The 16,750-nt window shown below is 36.1% G+C and overlaps 1 protein-coding gene across 4 annotated transcripts in view; it reads right to left on the bottom strand.

Moving 5' to 3' along the window:
- glsa (glutaminase a) overlaps positions 1–16,750 on the bottom strand; it is an 18,814-nt gene extending 2,064 nt beyond the window's left edge. Inside the window, exons 1-17 of one of the 4 annotated variants that reach the window (XM_079592450.1) lie at positions 16,423–16,750; positions 9,956–10,052; positions 9,651–9,769; positions 8,807–8,936; positions 8,633–8,712; positions 8,364–8,527; positions 7,897–7,955; positions 6,052–6,084; positions 5,911–5,969; positions 5,413–5,479; positions 5,274–5,324; positions 4,909–5,085; positions 4,666–4,797; positions 4,479–4,571; positions 850–911; positions 679–755; positions 489–552 (exon numbers count right to left, since the gene is read on the bottom strand). In XM_079592450.1, the coding sequence (XP_079448576.1) occupies positions 489–552; positions 679–755; positions 850–911; positions 4,479–4,571; positions 4,666–4,797; positions 4,909–5,085; positions 5,274–5,324; positions 5,413–5,479; positions 5,911–5,969; positions 6,052–6,084; positions 7,897–7,955; positions 8,364–8,527; positions 8,633–8,712; positions 8,807–8,936; positions 9,651–9,769; positions 9,956–10,052; positions 16,423–16,580 (1,622 nt within the window). In that variant the 5' untranslated portion in view covers positions 16,581–16,750. Of the gene's footprint in view, positions 1–488; positions 553–678; positions 756–849; positions 912–1,103; positions 2,715–4,478; positions 4,572–4,665; positions 4,798–4,908; positions 5,086–5,273; positions 5,325–5,412; positions 5,480–5,910; positions 5,970–6,051; positions 6,085–7,896; positions 7,956–8,363; positions 8,528–8,632; positions 8,713–8,806; positions 8,937–9,650; positions 9,770–9,955; positions 10,053–16,422 lie in introns of those variants that run through there. The other 3 variants (XM_079592451.1, XM_079592452.1, XM_079592453.1) reach the window with 3 other exon arrangements.

Raw genomic sequence — 16,750 nt, 5'->3', positions numbered from 1 at the left:
ACATTGTTAGTTTATGATCTACCTAATTTATATGTATTAACATTAACATAGATCAATCAAATCTGTGAAAATGGTTAATTATTAGTTTATAACTAATGTTAATAACTTATAAAATGTGTATTATAAACGTACTATATAAAGTACAACCCCTGTGATAGTGTTAAAAACAAAAGTAAAGTCCAAAATATTTTTTTACCACCACCCACACACTTTTTGTTTTACTGAAGAAAGTGTCCCAGTGATTTATAAATGATATTAGGCTATTGCTAGTAAATTAATGGTTAGTTGTTAAACATAATAAATGTACACATAAATGTATTGAAATACAGTGGTATGAAATACAGACTTGAGAACTACATTTGTTTTGCAACGGACTACTTTTTGTAACATCTCTTTCACATTTTGGCGGTTTAAGTGGTTACGTTAAAGTTACGTAGGTTACGTAATAAAACGCAAAGATCTACGCTAGTAGATTTTTCGATTCGTACCTGTCCTTGGGCACCGGGTTCACTTTACAGGCTTCTAGAAGAAAACGCACAACCTCAGCGTGACCTGAAAGCCACAGATTATACATTAGCATGATTTCCACACAGCGCGGAGAGAAAATGAGGTCAGTCACAGGAAACAAACAGCAAAAACGTATCAATACATGCAATAGATGAATTGACTAAACGTTACCTTCAGCGGCAGCTACATGAAGAGCCGTCCTCGAGTCGTAATCTCTCTGCTCCATATCCATCGACGAGAGTGCAAACCTACGCAGCAGCAAAAAAAAAAAAAAACGTATCAAGTAACGTTACGCATAAAATCTACATATTTTTTTTAGCGGTGTGGTAACGTTAACGTTACCTCCTCAGGGCGGACACGTCCCCTGTGTAGGCCGCGAACAGCAGGTTGATAACGGACTTGACCTGGAAGAAAACAGACGAGTCGTTTTTGGTACTTTAACGACATTAGGACGACATCAACGAGACAAAGATCGCCAAAATACCCCATACAAGCCTGAAGGGTCGAATTTGCACAAACAAAATGACAGTTAACAAAACTGACAGTTGCATTGTTAAAAAAAACAAAAAGCAATAAAGAAAAACTACACATTAAGTAAAACAACATTTGTTTTGATCACTCATTTATTAAAACAGTAAACCACAATGACAAAATAAATAAAAATAAGTCAAGCTTGTTTAAAGAAGATAATCTTATTGGCACAAACAAATGGTGTACATATCAGTTCACATTCATATCGCAGAACCATTCCATAATGTCAATGTTAATACTTTGTTTTAAAAATTGAAACAAATCATGTGACAGACAAAAAAATCCCTTCCAACGGTTCTATAACAGAGCAAATGAAATGCCAGTCACTTGAAATTCAGCAATACATTCTTAAAAATAAAATATTAAAACGAAAACATCAAGTTCAAGTAGTCAGTTTAAATAGTAGACAGTTGTAAGCACATTCCTGGATTTTAAGAGGCACAGTTTCAGAAATGATTCCCTAAACTGACAAACTTTTCTGGTATCAATAAACCGTAACAGTAAATATTTAATTCAAGTGAGAACTGGGTTACAAACTTGCATTGTGAAACCACCAGTCGCACAATCTTTCCTGCCTGATCATAGTCGACTAGTTCCGCTCTAGTTAGCGTTGATCACTTGTTTGGTTTGTACTTATACAATGCTTTCCATTTATACGTTACAAATAACACAGTTTTTTGGATGTGTGTGCAAACAAACTAAATTAAACATTGTGGCTGCTGGATTGAAGCCAGAGAACTTGAGGAATAAAGTAACACTTTAACAGTCTCAGATTTTAACAACACATCCACCAAACCTCTAGACATCACGTAGGGTAAAAAAACGGGTGAATGAAAAAGAATAATGTAATAAATGTACAGATAAAAAAAAAAAAGTACATGTAAAGACCAGTTCTTTCTGGAGGTCTTTGTGGTTACATATCAGAAATACATTACTAAAAAGTTCTAAAAAATATATATATAAATTTTTGTGCCTCTAGCAGCAACACACAGAATTGCACAAATGCTTGCTTTCAAACCGGTTTCCTGAACACTCGAGAAGTCCAAACAAAACTCAATGCTGCCGTTTAGGGCAGGTTCAGGAAGTCAATTTACAAATGGTTTACTTATAAATTAAGATATCTTTTCACATTAAACTAGGATAGGAGAAAGTATTTTAGCTAAGCAGTGGGGGAAACCAGTAAATATATGAATCAAGATACAATCAGCTTTATTGTTACCCAGATACTGATATTGTATTGTTTGGTCCTTGCCGATACCCCAAAATGTAACAAAATAATAGCACATTGGGTTTAAAGGTATTTGGCGTGTTCAATAGTGTGCATTTCAAGCAAAAAAACAACAAAACCTCTGCAAAACTAAACCAAACAAAACAAAACCAAGCGGAACAAAACTAAAATGAATCAAACAAAACAAAAAACAAAACCAAAATAAAAACAACCTCTCTAATCCAAAAGACTTATAAACAAGAAAATGAATGGATGACAAAACGAGGAAGAGTGGGCACTGTTGTCTCTTCTAGTTTCTTTCCGCCACGCTTTCCATCCTATAGACTACAGAGGTGGAAGTGTCCTCGTCCGTCTCGGAAGGACAGACTTTTTTCCACACTTTGCCAGTGAGCGCTAGTTCCTTCTGAAGGCTCGTATAGTCCAGTGGTTCGAGATTCTGCTGCTGTTGCTGCGATTCAACCAATACGGACATGGATAGATGATCAGATTAGATTATTTCATCATGGAATTTCCTGCTTGGATTAGTACGAATGGCAGAGAAAGAAGAAAAACGCGGAAACGGCGGAAACTTAAGCAAGCCAGTCGATCAGAACGGCACTGAGGGGTTATTTTCTAGTATAGAAATGTATAATTATCATATATTAGCAGCAGGTGTATGCAATTCATGCAGTCAAATATTTAGCTTCCTCAATCAAGTCACATGGATGGTAGTGGTGGTTAAAAGCAGAGAGTACACTGGTCCTCCAGCAGAGGGCAGACATTGAAGACGAAAAGAAATACGCAGTTGCCAAGAGAAGTGAAATGTTTGATAATACAGGTTAAGATTGCAGGACAGTTTGTCAGCACACAAACATTGTAATGTATGCATGTAATCATTACATACATACATAAGCACACACTCACATGTCAACGCAGGATCATTTGCATTAGTTGCATCTAGAGGTGGGATATACAGTGGATATATATATATATATATGTATATATATATATATATATACCGTATATATATACACACAGTATATATTTAAGTTAATCCAGGTAATAATCACATCAAATTAATTGACCGTTCGCAAAAGCCACGCCCCTTAGTTATTGTTACTACGCCCGTCAAACAATTGAGAACGATAGCCATGGCTGGGTTGAGCTCCACACATTAAGTGATTGGTTTTGGAGTAATGCATCAGACATATCCTCCAGTGCACGACAGAAAGTATAGACAGAATAGCGCACGGGAGCACATGCACAAAACAGTTTTGTAAAATGATATATGATCAAATAAAAATGTTTTGTAAAATTATATATCAATCATTTTTATTTGATCATATATCATTTTACAAAACTGTTTTGCGCATGTGCTCCCGCGCGCGCTATTTCAGTCACAACACTGCAATCAGAGGACGCGCTGAAACCATCAACTCTCTGTTCTCTTCATTCATAACTCGTAGCCGACTGAGAAGGATATATTTGTGTAAATAGTTGTGCAACTGCGCAAACTTTGTTTTGAAGTTTAATGTTTGAGTTCCAGAGGAATTTGTGACTGTGTTCCTGTTCAACCACATCAAAGTTTCGTAATTAGTAAGTCCGTGCTTTTTCCCTTTTTTTCCTCTTGTTTGCTGACTGATGAGGGGGCCGCAGTGCCGTAGTGAAACGGTGTTTGTACATGTAGCCTATTTTTTTATTATAGTTGCAAGCAATCATAAAATACAGCATATGAAAAAAAATATATAATAAAAAGGTGAGAAACGGACCTCGGGTCGGGCTTAAAATATAACCGTAATGTTCGGGTCGGGTCAGGTTAAATTATTTCGGGTACGGGCCGGGTTCGGGCTTATGTTTTAAGCACGTGCAGACCTCACTGCCATAGGCGCATCGTTTCACTATCTTGTTGAAATCGCAATGTTTGAAGGAGGTCCTTCTCCTTAGTTACAGTTGCTGAGCTAGGATTGGACGAGAACCGTTCGAGGGCGGGGTTTTGCGAACGGTCAATTAACTCAATCTGCGGATTGGTAGCAGCAAAGCAAGCACTAGTAGGAAAGCTTAATACATATTAAGGATGACATAACTATTTTTATCTAATACGCTCTTTCTCATTGTCGTTATGAATTTAATCCAATATTTGTTTTGTACGACAATATTCCACAAATAACTCCAGATTATTGCCCACCCCTAGTTGCATGTTGTTTGTGGTTGAAAGGTTGAATCTGTCACTCACCCGTTGTTCTCCGCCCTCTCTGCGTGGATCCAGTTTCTTGGCAAAGTGCCGTAAATTATCATAATTGTGGAAATTGAAGAGCTGGACCAGATCCTACAAAAGGAAAGAGCGAAAGATTTAAATGCAGTGAAAGAGCAAGAAATCGATCAATTCTTCTGTGTTAGCTGAGATGATGTAGATTTAGTACCGTGCAAAACTGGATTCCCCGCACACTGTTGCCCAATTTGTCAAGAGGAGGAGACCAACACATGATGCCCATCACATTGGGCACCACCAGCAGGATGCCTCCGGCAACACCTGATTTAGCCGGGAGACCAACCTACAGCACAACACACATCCTCAATTTGACGTAGATTGCGAATGCGTTTGTTTTTCATTGAAACTACAACCGTTAGACATTTCCCCAAGTGCGTGTACGTGCGAAACTCACATGGAAAGCGAACTGTCCGGAGAAGTCGTACATGCCGCAAGAGTGCATGAGACTCAGAGTGTCTCGTACGGCCTCGGGGTTCAGCACACGCTCGCCCGTGATTGGACAGAAGCCGCCATTCGCCAGGGTAGCTGCCATCACACTGGCACTTTCGCAGGTTACCTCAATGGAGCACAGCTAAATAAACAAAACAAAAACATGTTTAATCATAGGTTTTCTCTGATATTTCATTCTTAAAGGGATCCTATTATGCTTTTTTACATTTTCAACTTTCTTTAGTGTGGAGACTCCAAATTAAGTTTTTCTCTATATCGCCAAATAGTTTCTGAACTGTGAGTGAAAATGGTTGTTTAACTTATACTAACCTGGAAGTAAAGGTCCAGGATGGAAATCATGTCTGTACCCTCCGGGAAACACTGCAAGTATGGAAAACAAATGTTTTTAAATATGTTTTTAGAGGATTTTCAATGGTCTCTAAATACTGCAAAATGTTTAAACGCGTACCTTCTTCTCCTTCAAGTAGTAACCAATGGCAAAATTTCTGTCACCTGACAATCGCTCTGACTGAAACCTGCCAAGAAAAAGAAAGATTGTTTAGGAATTGTGTTTTAAGTAGGAAAGTCTAAAGAAAAGGTAGTATATAGAAAGTTTATACTAAAATAGTTAATTTCTTTACATTTGATATCACTGTTGTGTTAAAAAGTGTTTGTGTCACTACTGTATGTCAATAATTGATTGCAGTGTGATATTAACATTTGATTAGTTCTGAATTTAACATTTCTGAATGTTAAATTGAATTTATACTGCCGTTTAGATATTTAAACATCTATTCTTCTATTGTTTGCAGTTTACCGGTAATTCACTTGTTTATTTTATTAATGACTGTCTACTTGATCATTTAACTATGTTTATTTAACTGAGAAAGTACTTTAAGTAGTATCAACGTTTGTGTTGAGCTGAGCATAGTGAACTTTCATTGTTATTAGTATCTTGAACACTTACGTAGCATTGCTGAAACCAACATACTCATTTCCGGCCAACTTCTTCATAAAGTTCATCACCTACAACAAAACATTGCAAAAAAAAAAAATCATGATTAACAATAAAAATCTTAAAAAAAGAATTATATTGTATTATACTTACATAATCAAACTTCTCAGCGTTGCCTCCACCTTGCTGAAAATAAAAATAAACTGATGAATGTGTTGTATAATTGAAATATTTTGTATAGTTACAAACTTTTGAAAGCATAGGCATTCAATTAAAAGAAAACATTATTAAACTACCACATTATTTAGACATACACATTGTAGACACAGATATTCTATAAATTAGATTGACAATTGTAGTAAATTAATTTTTCTACAGCATTTCAAATGAAGGATGGAAAAAATTATGAGGATTCTGGCTCACTAGATTTGAGTAACATCACTCAAAGAAATGAAGGAAAACTGTTTGTCCAAGTATTATTATTGTTGTGGAATCACAAATGTAAGTTGTTAAAGGGGGTTTGGAAAAATCTGACATAACTAAAAGATTAAAAGAACAATTTCAACACTAGATTGTTAAGTAATTTTTGTTGTCTGTAAGTTTGTTTTAGTAGAGTTCTAAACAAACTGTAGTGAGACATTGTACGTCTCATGCAATGCATTGATTTGAGGCTCTAAAATAAGTAAACTAGTTTTTTCCACATTGAAGAAATGTTTATTTACAAAGAAAAAGTACTGTATTAAACACTTGAATTTGTAAGTTGGGAAGTAACTAAAAAAAAAAGTAAAAAAATAAATAAAGCTTGATTAATTTTCCCACAGTAATTAAACAGAATCACATATGATTTTCAGTCAAAGCAATAAATTAGTCAGACTTGTGCTAATGTAGCTTAGAATTAGCTTAGTTTGACATTTTTTCAATGAGGAAAAACAAATAAATGAAAGGGAAATTACCAACGTCATTGACCTGTTGGAGGGTCAATATTTCCCACAGTTCCTAATGCTGTAAAATACGCAACAACAATAAAACCACAAAAAAAGCCTTCACACAGACATCACACATTACCACCCCGACAGGCCTGAGAAAGATGCGCGTCATGCAGTGTATTTACCTTAAACGCCACAAATCTTCATCACAAATTTGTAAATTACAAAAAAAAGTTATGTTGTTATAAATATCTGCTTAAACATTTTAGTTCGTAGCATTGTTTATCATTGTTTTAACATACATACAGTTGTAATCAAAATTATTCTAACATGCTGTCAAACGTGACACTCAACAAACCTAGCCAGTTCAGATAGTTCATGTGTTCTAGCTCAAGCACACCTGGTGCAACTATTGAAGCCCTTGATTAGTTGCATCAGGTGTGCTTGAGACAACACAGACTGTTTTGCAGATTTGTGCTGTTATGAGGCACTCTATTCAGGGGGTTGAATAATTTTGAGACTGCAGTTGAAGTTGAATTTGGGGAAACTACCTGAAACATTTGAAACATTTGTGTTAAGCTATTTCAATTACTTTTGTTTGATTTGTTCATTGCAAACAGCTGAAAGTCTTGTAAATTTTGCCAATAAACATGATTTGCAATGGGGGTAAATTATTTTGATTACAACTGGTGTTTGAAACACTTTTTTTTTTTGGTATTTTAATTTCTGACTATTATTCTCTTGCATCTGTTTGCTCTTTTCCTCCTATCTTTCCCCATCCCACTTCCGTTTCCCTCTCTTCAATATAATCCTTTCAGCATGATTATTCATAATCTTAATCTGATGAGAGAGGGAAAGTAATCAGATTAAATCCATTCGTTCCTCTGATTCGTTCCCACGTCAAACATCCACAAACGCATCAAGCTAAATATTTGGCAAGGCAAATTTAGGCTATCAATTTAAAAAAAAAAAAAAAGGGAATTCTGTTGAACAGTAACTACAGTTAATGGCAGTTTTGGGCCCCCATTTTTATCAAAACAGAAGAAGGTTGTGTAGAAAGAATGAGATTTACCTTGAGAAGGGAAGTGCAAACTATAGCGCCAGCGTTTACCATGGGATTGTGAGGTTTATCTGGAAAAATAGATGAATGAATCAATAAATAAAGCCTATTTTTTACTACAATTCTCTATTATTCTTAGTTCTATAATTAGCATTTTTTGTTTTATAAGTATATAATTGTTTTATTTTTAATGATTTATACATTTAATACATTACAACAAAATATAATATATGAACAAATACTTTAAATATTAATACTATTATTATTTTTTACAGTAATGAGAATTTTTTGCTTTATGGTAATGAGAATTAATAGGGAACAATGTGCTTAATTGTCTTGAAAATAATGCGATAACACACAAAAAATGTGTTTAATTACTTTTTGATTTTGGAATTTAATAGAACAAGGCCATTCATTTAGTTCTATCTATTTCATCATGCAAAATAAGTTTCAGAAACATTTATCATAGAAATCCTTACCATCTTCATCAAGGAAGAGCTTGTTGAAACGAAGGCCGCTGGGTTCCTTCCCAATAAAGCGGTGCACGTATTCGGTGCCGTGATCGTGAACCGCAATCGCGTATTTTAACGGTTTCACACATGACTGCAGACAAAATGGAACTTTCGTGTCACCCGCAGTGTATCTGTAACATACAAAAAGTCCGGTTTGGAATTACGACAGAAAATATGAACTAAAATCCAGCAAAATCAAAACAATGTAGCTATTGTACTAAAGACAGAAAGCTCACCGTTGGCCATCTACAGTGCAGAGGGAAACGGCCCAGAGATTAGGACTGAATTTCGCTAGCTGAGGAATGTAGTCTGCCACCTGCACAAAAAAAGTGGCAAAACAGAATGTAAAAATATTTGTAAACAAATAGAAGATAATCGAACGCAGTGTGAATTTCTGATGCCAAGCGTACCTGGCCACCCGACATTGATTTAGCACTCTCATAAATTTGATCGATGTGAGAGGTGAATGACTGAAAGTCGGGAATGACAAACTTTTTTCGGAAAGCCTGTGTTAGCAACACAATGTTGCTTTGCACACACCTGTAGGAAGAGAAGAGTGAAGATCGTGATTTATCTTTATCATTAGTACATTTATGCAAATCAGGGTTATTGTCATTAACTAAAGCTAAAACTATTAAAAACATTTCTGTTAATTTAAATAAAGCTGGAAAAAAAATATTCGTTGATTTTTCAACTAATATTTTTTAAAACTTAAACTACAAAAATGTCAAATGTTGCCTTAGCAATTAAATGAAATAGGATAAGTGAAAGCACTACAATTATTAATTGGAAATTAATGAAATAATACTAAAATGACTATAGTTTTAGTTAATACTTAAGTTTTTGGGGAAAACTTAAAACAGAAGATACTTAGTAATTGTTCTACAAACAGTTCTGGAAACATAGAAATATCTGAAACTACTTCATGATTTCTATTTATAATTATAACATTCTAGCATTCCCATGCAATATAAAAGGCTGGAGAAAGAGAAAAGAGAAAGAGCTGGCATTTTTTTAGCTATACTGAATAATTCATATACTGCAGGACTATCAAAGGACCTTTAAAAAATGTCCTTGGAAAATTGCTGACCTATGAAAACTGAAATCTGAATCTAACAGTGACAGTAATAACAGGACTTCAGCAGACTGAAGAAATACTGGTAGAAACACACTACAGCAGTATTCTTATTTTCTCAACTAAAACTGTGAGTTTTAACCTTTAAACAAATAAGGGTTTTGTATAACTAGGCCTACTTTTTGAAGAGATGTCGATCCAGAGCACCATCTGTAGTGGTCTTGAGGGTGACCTTTAACATCTCCATACACTCCCTAAGACGAGGGTCTCCAGTACGCAGACCTGTGGCTTTCAGTGCCTGAAAAACACAACATTCACCCTAAATTTAAAACAAATCTTGAGTTTCATTTAACCTGCAGTTTGATAGCAGAACATATCGAACGATTTGTCATTCTAGACACAACTATTTGGAAACCAAGATATGTCCTAAAAGCAAGATATGTCCAATTGCTGTGCTCTGCTTGGCCAGCAGGTGTGCTTTTACCGTGGTAAATTTGTGAGCTGGAATTTTCTCCTGGCCCTCTGCAATGGTGTAAAACAGCAGATCTTCCAGGCTGGGCAAAATGCCTGCCTTCCTTCTCCTGTGACGTGAACAGATACACAAAGAATCCAGTAAGAAGACAAACAACAAAAATATTAATAGACAAAATATATTCAACAAAAAGGGTTTATCAGCAGCAGGAGAGGTTGTACTGAGATTTCATGTTTTTAGTTTCAGAATTACTCTCAAAATGACAGGAAGTAGGTATTTTGAATAAAATAAAACCAATTTCATTAGTAAAATACACAAATCTTTGTAATTTGTAAAAAAGGCCAGGCCCAAAATATACTTGCTAACAAGTCTCATTCTCAAGTCTGCCACTAGGGGCACCGTAGCGGGTTTTAGCATAAACAGTCTTCTTCTATGGTATTTTTTTAAACTGTCAAGGCAGATCAAAGGCAGATTTAGGAGAATCTTGCTACGCAAGTTATTCAGAACTAGTTAAATGTATTAATTGTTAGCGGTAACACATATATACATGTATTTAAGCATTTCTTTATGAAGGAAACAAGTTTTACCACTGACTGACATTTTGAGGTTGTCTGAAAAAGGTTAGTCTGTTAGAAAAGGTAGTTGTGTAACATTATATGGGTTTGCAGAGGTTTACAGTGTTAAGCAGGAGCTCAGTAAAGCATTTGGGAATAAAACTTCCAAGGACCTCCTAGATTCAGAAGTTTCAATGGATTGTATTCTGGGAAAGCTACAGGATCCCATATAAGGCCTTGAAAAAGCATTTTGGTTTATAATCCGACTACAAACCATCCCGAAATGAACTTAAAGGATTAGTTCACTTTTAAAATGAAAATTCTGTCATCATATACTCAACCTTAAGTTGTTTCAAACCTGTATGAATTTCTTTCCTCTGCTGCACACAAAGGAAGATATTTAGAAGAATGTCAGTAACCAGACAGTTTTTGGTTCCCAATGACTTCCATAGTATATTTTTTTCCTACTATGGCAGTCATTGGGAACCAAAAACTGTCTGGTTACTGACATTCTTCTAAATATCTTTTTTTGTGTTCAGCAGAGGAAAGAAATTCATACAGGTTTGAAACAACTTAAGGTTGAGTAAATGATGACAGAATTTTCACTTTAAAAGTGAACTAATCCTTTAAGACACTAACTTCAGTAAATTGATGGAAAACATATTGTTCTTAAAAAAAATTGTTTGTAGGTTGAAACAATAGTGACCAATAGGGGCTCAAGGCCTTTGTGATGTCATTTCGGGATGATACATGTGGTTCTAGAACGCCGAACGGGAATGGGAAAAGCAAGCATAACATTTTGCAGGAGTGAGAAACAATTGGAAGAGAAAAATAAATGACACCAAATAAAATTATACTTACACAAAAAAATGCAAAGTTCGCAGACCAACCAAAAGAGAGAGAAATAAAACAGAAATGAACGACACATTTAGACATAGGCTATAAAACACAGACTTAATAAATAAATAAATATACACCCACTAAAATAATAATTATACATAAAATATACAAAACATTTTCCATAATGTTTACTCCAAGGACATAATAGGAGGATACATAATGATAATAATTTTTTTAAAAATATGATCCAATGTTAAGGCTGTCAATAGATTTTTAAAACTGACACAGAACACAAAACATTCAAATATTGGTTGATTAGCCTAATCGGCCTGGTCAATATTGGCCTTTAGTACACCCTATAGTCAAAACAATATCCGATGCAATTACTGTGTGCCAAACACAACCCGTGCTCTGATGCGGGCCATCTGACCTGGAACGCCATTAAACTAGGACACGTAACCTGACGAGCAGCCGCCCCTCCCGTCCCGTACACTGATGCTGAGTTAAGCCTTCACTTCCTAGCAAGTTCTCAGTTCTGATCCTCGCTAATGCACAGGCACCGTGCCAAACGGACTCTCTGGCGTCGCTATTTTTACACACAAACACACCGGAAATAATCCACTTGATGACAAAATAAAAAATAATATAAATCGTTTTCGTCACCGTCTTGAAGCAGTAGGGATGCATGATATATCGGCAACCATATCAGTATCGGCAGATATATTTTCACTTTTAATGGTATTATTTACCCGATAAGAAAATTTGGCCGATATATTAAAGCCGATAAATAATGGATTATATAATGGCCACTTCAGATGCGCACTGTTTGTCATGAATGATAGTTTTGAACATTGGAAACACTTCAAAAAGGAAAATATTTAGTGCATATGTGCAGCACAAATCTGTCATATAGGCTACATAAAATTATTACATTATAATTGTGTGCTGGGGAAAAAGACTTTTGCTTTTGTGATCAGGCTCTCAAAAATTATATAAAAATTTGGATTTGGGTTTATCGGCCAATATATCTGTTATCGGCTTTCAAAAATAAATAATTATTGGTATCGGCTAAAATTTTCATATCATTGCATTGTGGTGATACCATAGTATTGAATAAATACCATTCTCATGTACCATGGTATTTACAGTGAATATTTCAATAAGAATGTGTGTTTGTGTGGAAGCAAAATGTAAAAAAAGAGATTAAAAAGACAAAGATAATGTGTGTGTAAGAGAGGGAAGGTTTTGTTGTCCTTGTGGGGATGAAAGTTCTGGAAATGACTCATGGAGAATCGCAAACCCTGCCATTTTTGTGAGGACGGCTGTGTGCGTGCTTGACGTGTGTGTGTGTGTGTGTGTGAACACCTGGAAGTGGGATGATTCTGTAACAATATCTTCATTATCGTCTTACACCTCAACGAGAATCAGTCAAACAACCAGCAAAACAGCTGACACTCCCACAGAATCGCATGCTTAGAGATTCACTGCAACATATTTTGGCCTGCGGTGAATAAACACCAGAAAATGAACCAGCTGCCACTAACTGAAAAGTACCATAGTATTACCATGATTTTCTAATGTAATATTCCACTACATAAAAAAAAAAACAGAACAAGCTTTCAACGTGACATGTCTGAAATTGCTATTTCCATTCACTGTTCGTGTTCGCAGGCTTCATATAATTTGCTTGAAGATTCTCGGGCATAACCTGGCATGATTTCAATGCAGCAATGGCATGGAGAGATGCTATCAATGCCAGTGTGTCACACACACACACACACACACACACACGCACACACACACTCAGCTGGTGCCTTCATGTCAGATTAATCTCAAAGACTAGCGCGTCTGCTGTGAGGTGATTCATTTGATACTCCCGTTAGTGTTCGCACAAGCTCTTTAAAGTAAGGAGGATTCTGATTGGCTGTCAAGGTTTTTAATCGTTCACCCGCTGGAAAAATCATTCTGAAAGTGATTGTGTTGATATCACCGTGTTGTTATCGGTATAGCTGTGGTGTGGGCGGGCCTCCATATTCTCATAAAATTACAATGATTATTACAAATAGTTACAGTAATTGCTTTAGTTTTCTTCCTTGATGTGGACGAGCCTTTAGAAGACGATATTTGTTTTGACTTTTTATGCAAGTAAGCTAGGCTGCAAAAGTACTAGACAGCTACACAGCTTTCATTTCTACTACAAAAAGGTCACATTTCTTTGAACTTTTGCTGGCAAAAAAGCGAAACTCCTAATCTCACACATATTCCTTTTTAAATTACTGGATTTTGATGCACCTTTTATTTAAAATGTATGATTCAATATATATATATAAAAAAAACTAGTGCTTGCCTGCTTGAAACTCGCCAGTAAAATACTAAGCTATTCTAAATGTTTGCAAGGGTGTTGCTATTTGGTTGGTTGGTAGTGTTTTGGGCATTAAATGTACAGATGGAATTTTATTTTTGCCCAGTTTATCGTGAAAAATCATAACACTCATTATCTGTAAGGCAAATATATCAGTATATACACCCTCTTTGGTGTAAAAATGAAGAGGCCACATGCCTTGTTGTTGTGGACTCCCTCAGGACAGAGCATGTGCCTCAGAAACCTGACACCACGAATTACAGTGCAGAGAAGAGCGAAGCCCTGATAACAAGAGCATTATATGATGCTTATGAACACAATGAAAGCAAAAGAGTGATATTGAGAGACATTAAAAGGATATTGGGTTCACCAATTAACTATTGGTGAGTTCAATCGAACCAATCAGCAGGGCTAAAAAAAGAATGGGGGGAGGGCTGTCTTATAATTCAGCATTTGTCTGAATGTGAGGTTATTGACAACCAGCTTATGCCATCCTCTATTGCTAAACTACTACATGAAACATGACTGGATGTGTTCCAAATCCTGGTGTGCTGACTGCATAGGCAGCATTTTAGGCACCATATGTGTGATCCTGACAAAAACACTCTAAGATATTTTAATTGGCCCAATCTTATGTGGAAATACCAATCCCAGAATGCACTGCAATCCATTCAACATGGTGCACGATATACCGTATTTTCCGGACTATAAGTCGCATCAGTCAAAAGTCTGACCGAAGAGGAAAAAAACATATACAAGTTATTTAGAAATGTATTTCACAAAATCCAAGACATTTGGAAAAACAGACATTTAATCTGGAAAGGCAAGTTATTCAACTACACACTAGCACACAGAACAACAGGCTGAATAGGTCCGGTATGTTAACGTAACATATTAACAGTTATTCAGCTACACACAAAATAGCATAAAGAACATATACCTGGGAGGCTGAATTGGCTAAATTAACATAAGCCAGCGAGTCCAACAAGCTCCCGCGATCTCATTCCACATCCTTGAATTCATTGAATTCTTCATCCTCGGTGTCGCTTCTGAACAACTCCGCCAACTAGAGCGCAGAAGTGTTTTCTCTTAGTTCATCTATGAATTCATTTTGATATATAAGTCGCACCTGACTATTAGTTGCAGGACCAGCCAAACTTACGGACTTATAGTCCGGAAAATACGGTGTATATATTATACTAATATTTTATTTCATTACTGGAGTCTGGAAGCTATTAAAAACAAATAGTTCAACCCAATAAAAAATTGCTAAGCTGTTAGCTTATCAACATGCTATCCACAAACTCTACCCAAATCAATAGTCATATCTCCTGTCTGCTATTTACTTATTTGAGTATTATGCTGTTAGCTTAGCAACATGCTAACAACAAACTCTACTCAAATCAATAACAAGTCATGTCTCCTGTGTGCTATATATATATACTTATTTCAGTATTATACTGTTAGCTTAGCAAAATGCGAACAACTCTGAAAACTATTTTTTAATAGCAAATTTAATTTCCTGTGTGCCACTTGACAAATTGTTGCTGCCCATGTAGAGTTTTCAAAATGAATCACCTATGTAGGTAACAGACAGGCAGCTCACAACATTTTGGAACATGCATTGCATACTGGCAAAAACGTCAACAATGACAACATTTCCTCAGACAGAAACTTACAGATGTTACAATAAGCTGAGACCTGACCTTCACAACTCCTTGACAGACAGATGGAGAGAAAGGTCAATCTGTCTCTCCAAGGACAAACACTCACTCATACCGAAAGAGTGAAAGCAGTGCATACTAAGATTTAAGGCAGCATAAGCTACTCGGACACATCCAGTGCATACTGAGATGTCGGCTGAAGAGCTGTAGATTTAGAGGAAATATTTTTTGAGGAAACCCCGGATTCGACACTTCCGAGCTTTGAATGTCAGTGCTACGGGAATTAACATTTAACTATTTAAAAAATAATATTTAACGATAACAAAACAAGTTTGAAAAATTCCTGGAAGTAAACAGAGATTTTCCTCAATTTTTTTGCATTTTTCAAAGCTGTCAGTTGGTTTTAGAGTTGGACAAGGATCATCATGACAACAAAATATCAGTGATTAATCAGTCTACCAATAAATGGACTTACATTAAAATAATAAAGACAATCAAATTTCACATATAATCGAATTTCTAACCTAGAATAACCGTAGTCTGTACAGGTTTATCAATTAGGCCTACTTATTTTTAACATTTAGGGCCCAAATATCTTAAATCACAATGAAAGAATCTAGAACCTTCTACACAACCGAATCATCCTGATTTGTAGCAAAAAATGTATCGTTTTGGGGAGGAAAATGCTTAAAATGTATCAAAACCCTCCCTTAAAGCCCAACCTTTACGAATATTCACAGAGGCCCCTGAGAATTTAACCCCCCATCATTTGTACACACTCTTCCTCTCTGTGCACGCTGACCTACACATCTTGTCCACCTAAAACATCTAGAAGGTCTAAAGCTCTAAATATATTAGAAAAATCTTTCACATCCATCACCGTGATCAAGGTCTGGGATTCATTTGTCGGGATGCTGGACCCCCATAAGAATGAATGGATGGTCCATACATTTTAAAAGTGAAACCAAAGCTGATATCTATTCTATAATGACCCTGATCTATTAAACCCCCGCACGGGCGATTGAGTTTTTGAGCTGTTTGTTTTTCAGCACTACTCACTTCTCGTTGCTCGCATCTGTCTGCGTGCACAGGGACCGTCTATATGAAGATGCGCATCCTCCGGCGGTTGCTGTATGATCCGAATTATTTTTCCAAACGAGCCTTAGATTGGGTTTGCAAAACTCCCTTATCGCCCACGAGAACCTAAACGGTAACATTTCAAACTCGACAGGCCAAACAGAGTAATTTCCGACAATAGTACTAGTAATATTACAGTATTGTTATGAAAATATTCGTTATTTTAGATAGTCGTGCCGGTTTCTTCCCTCTTCTCCCCTTGGTCGGTGTGTTTTACGCGAGTGACGACGACAGAATCGAAATGCTGCTC

This window comes from Phoxinus phoxinus, assembly GCF_949152265.1.
Source record: "Phoxinus phoxinus genome assembly, chromosome: 20".
Taxonomy (NCBI): domain Eukaryota; kingdom Metazoa; phylum Chordata; class Actinopteri; order Cypriniformes; family Leuciscidae; genus Phoxinus; species Phoxinus phoxinus.
The sequence above is the reverse complement of the archived record's forward strand: the minus strand, read 5'-3'. Positions and strand labels throughout refer to the sequence as shown.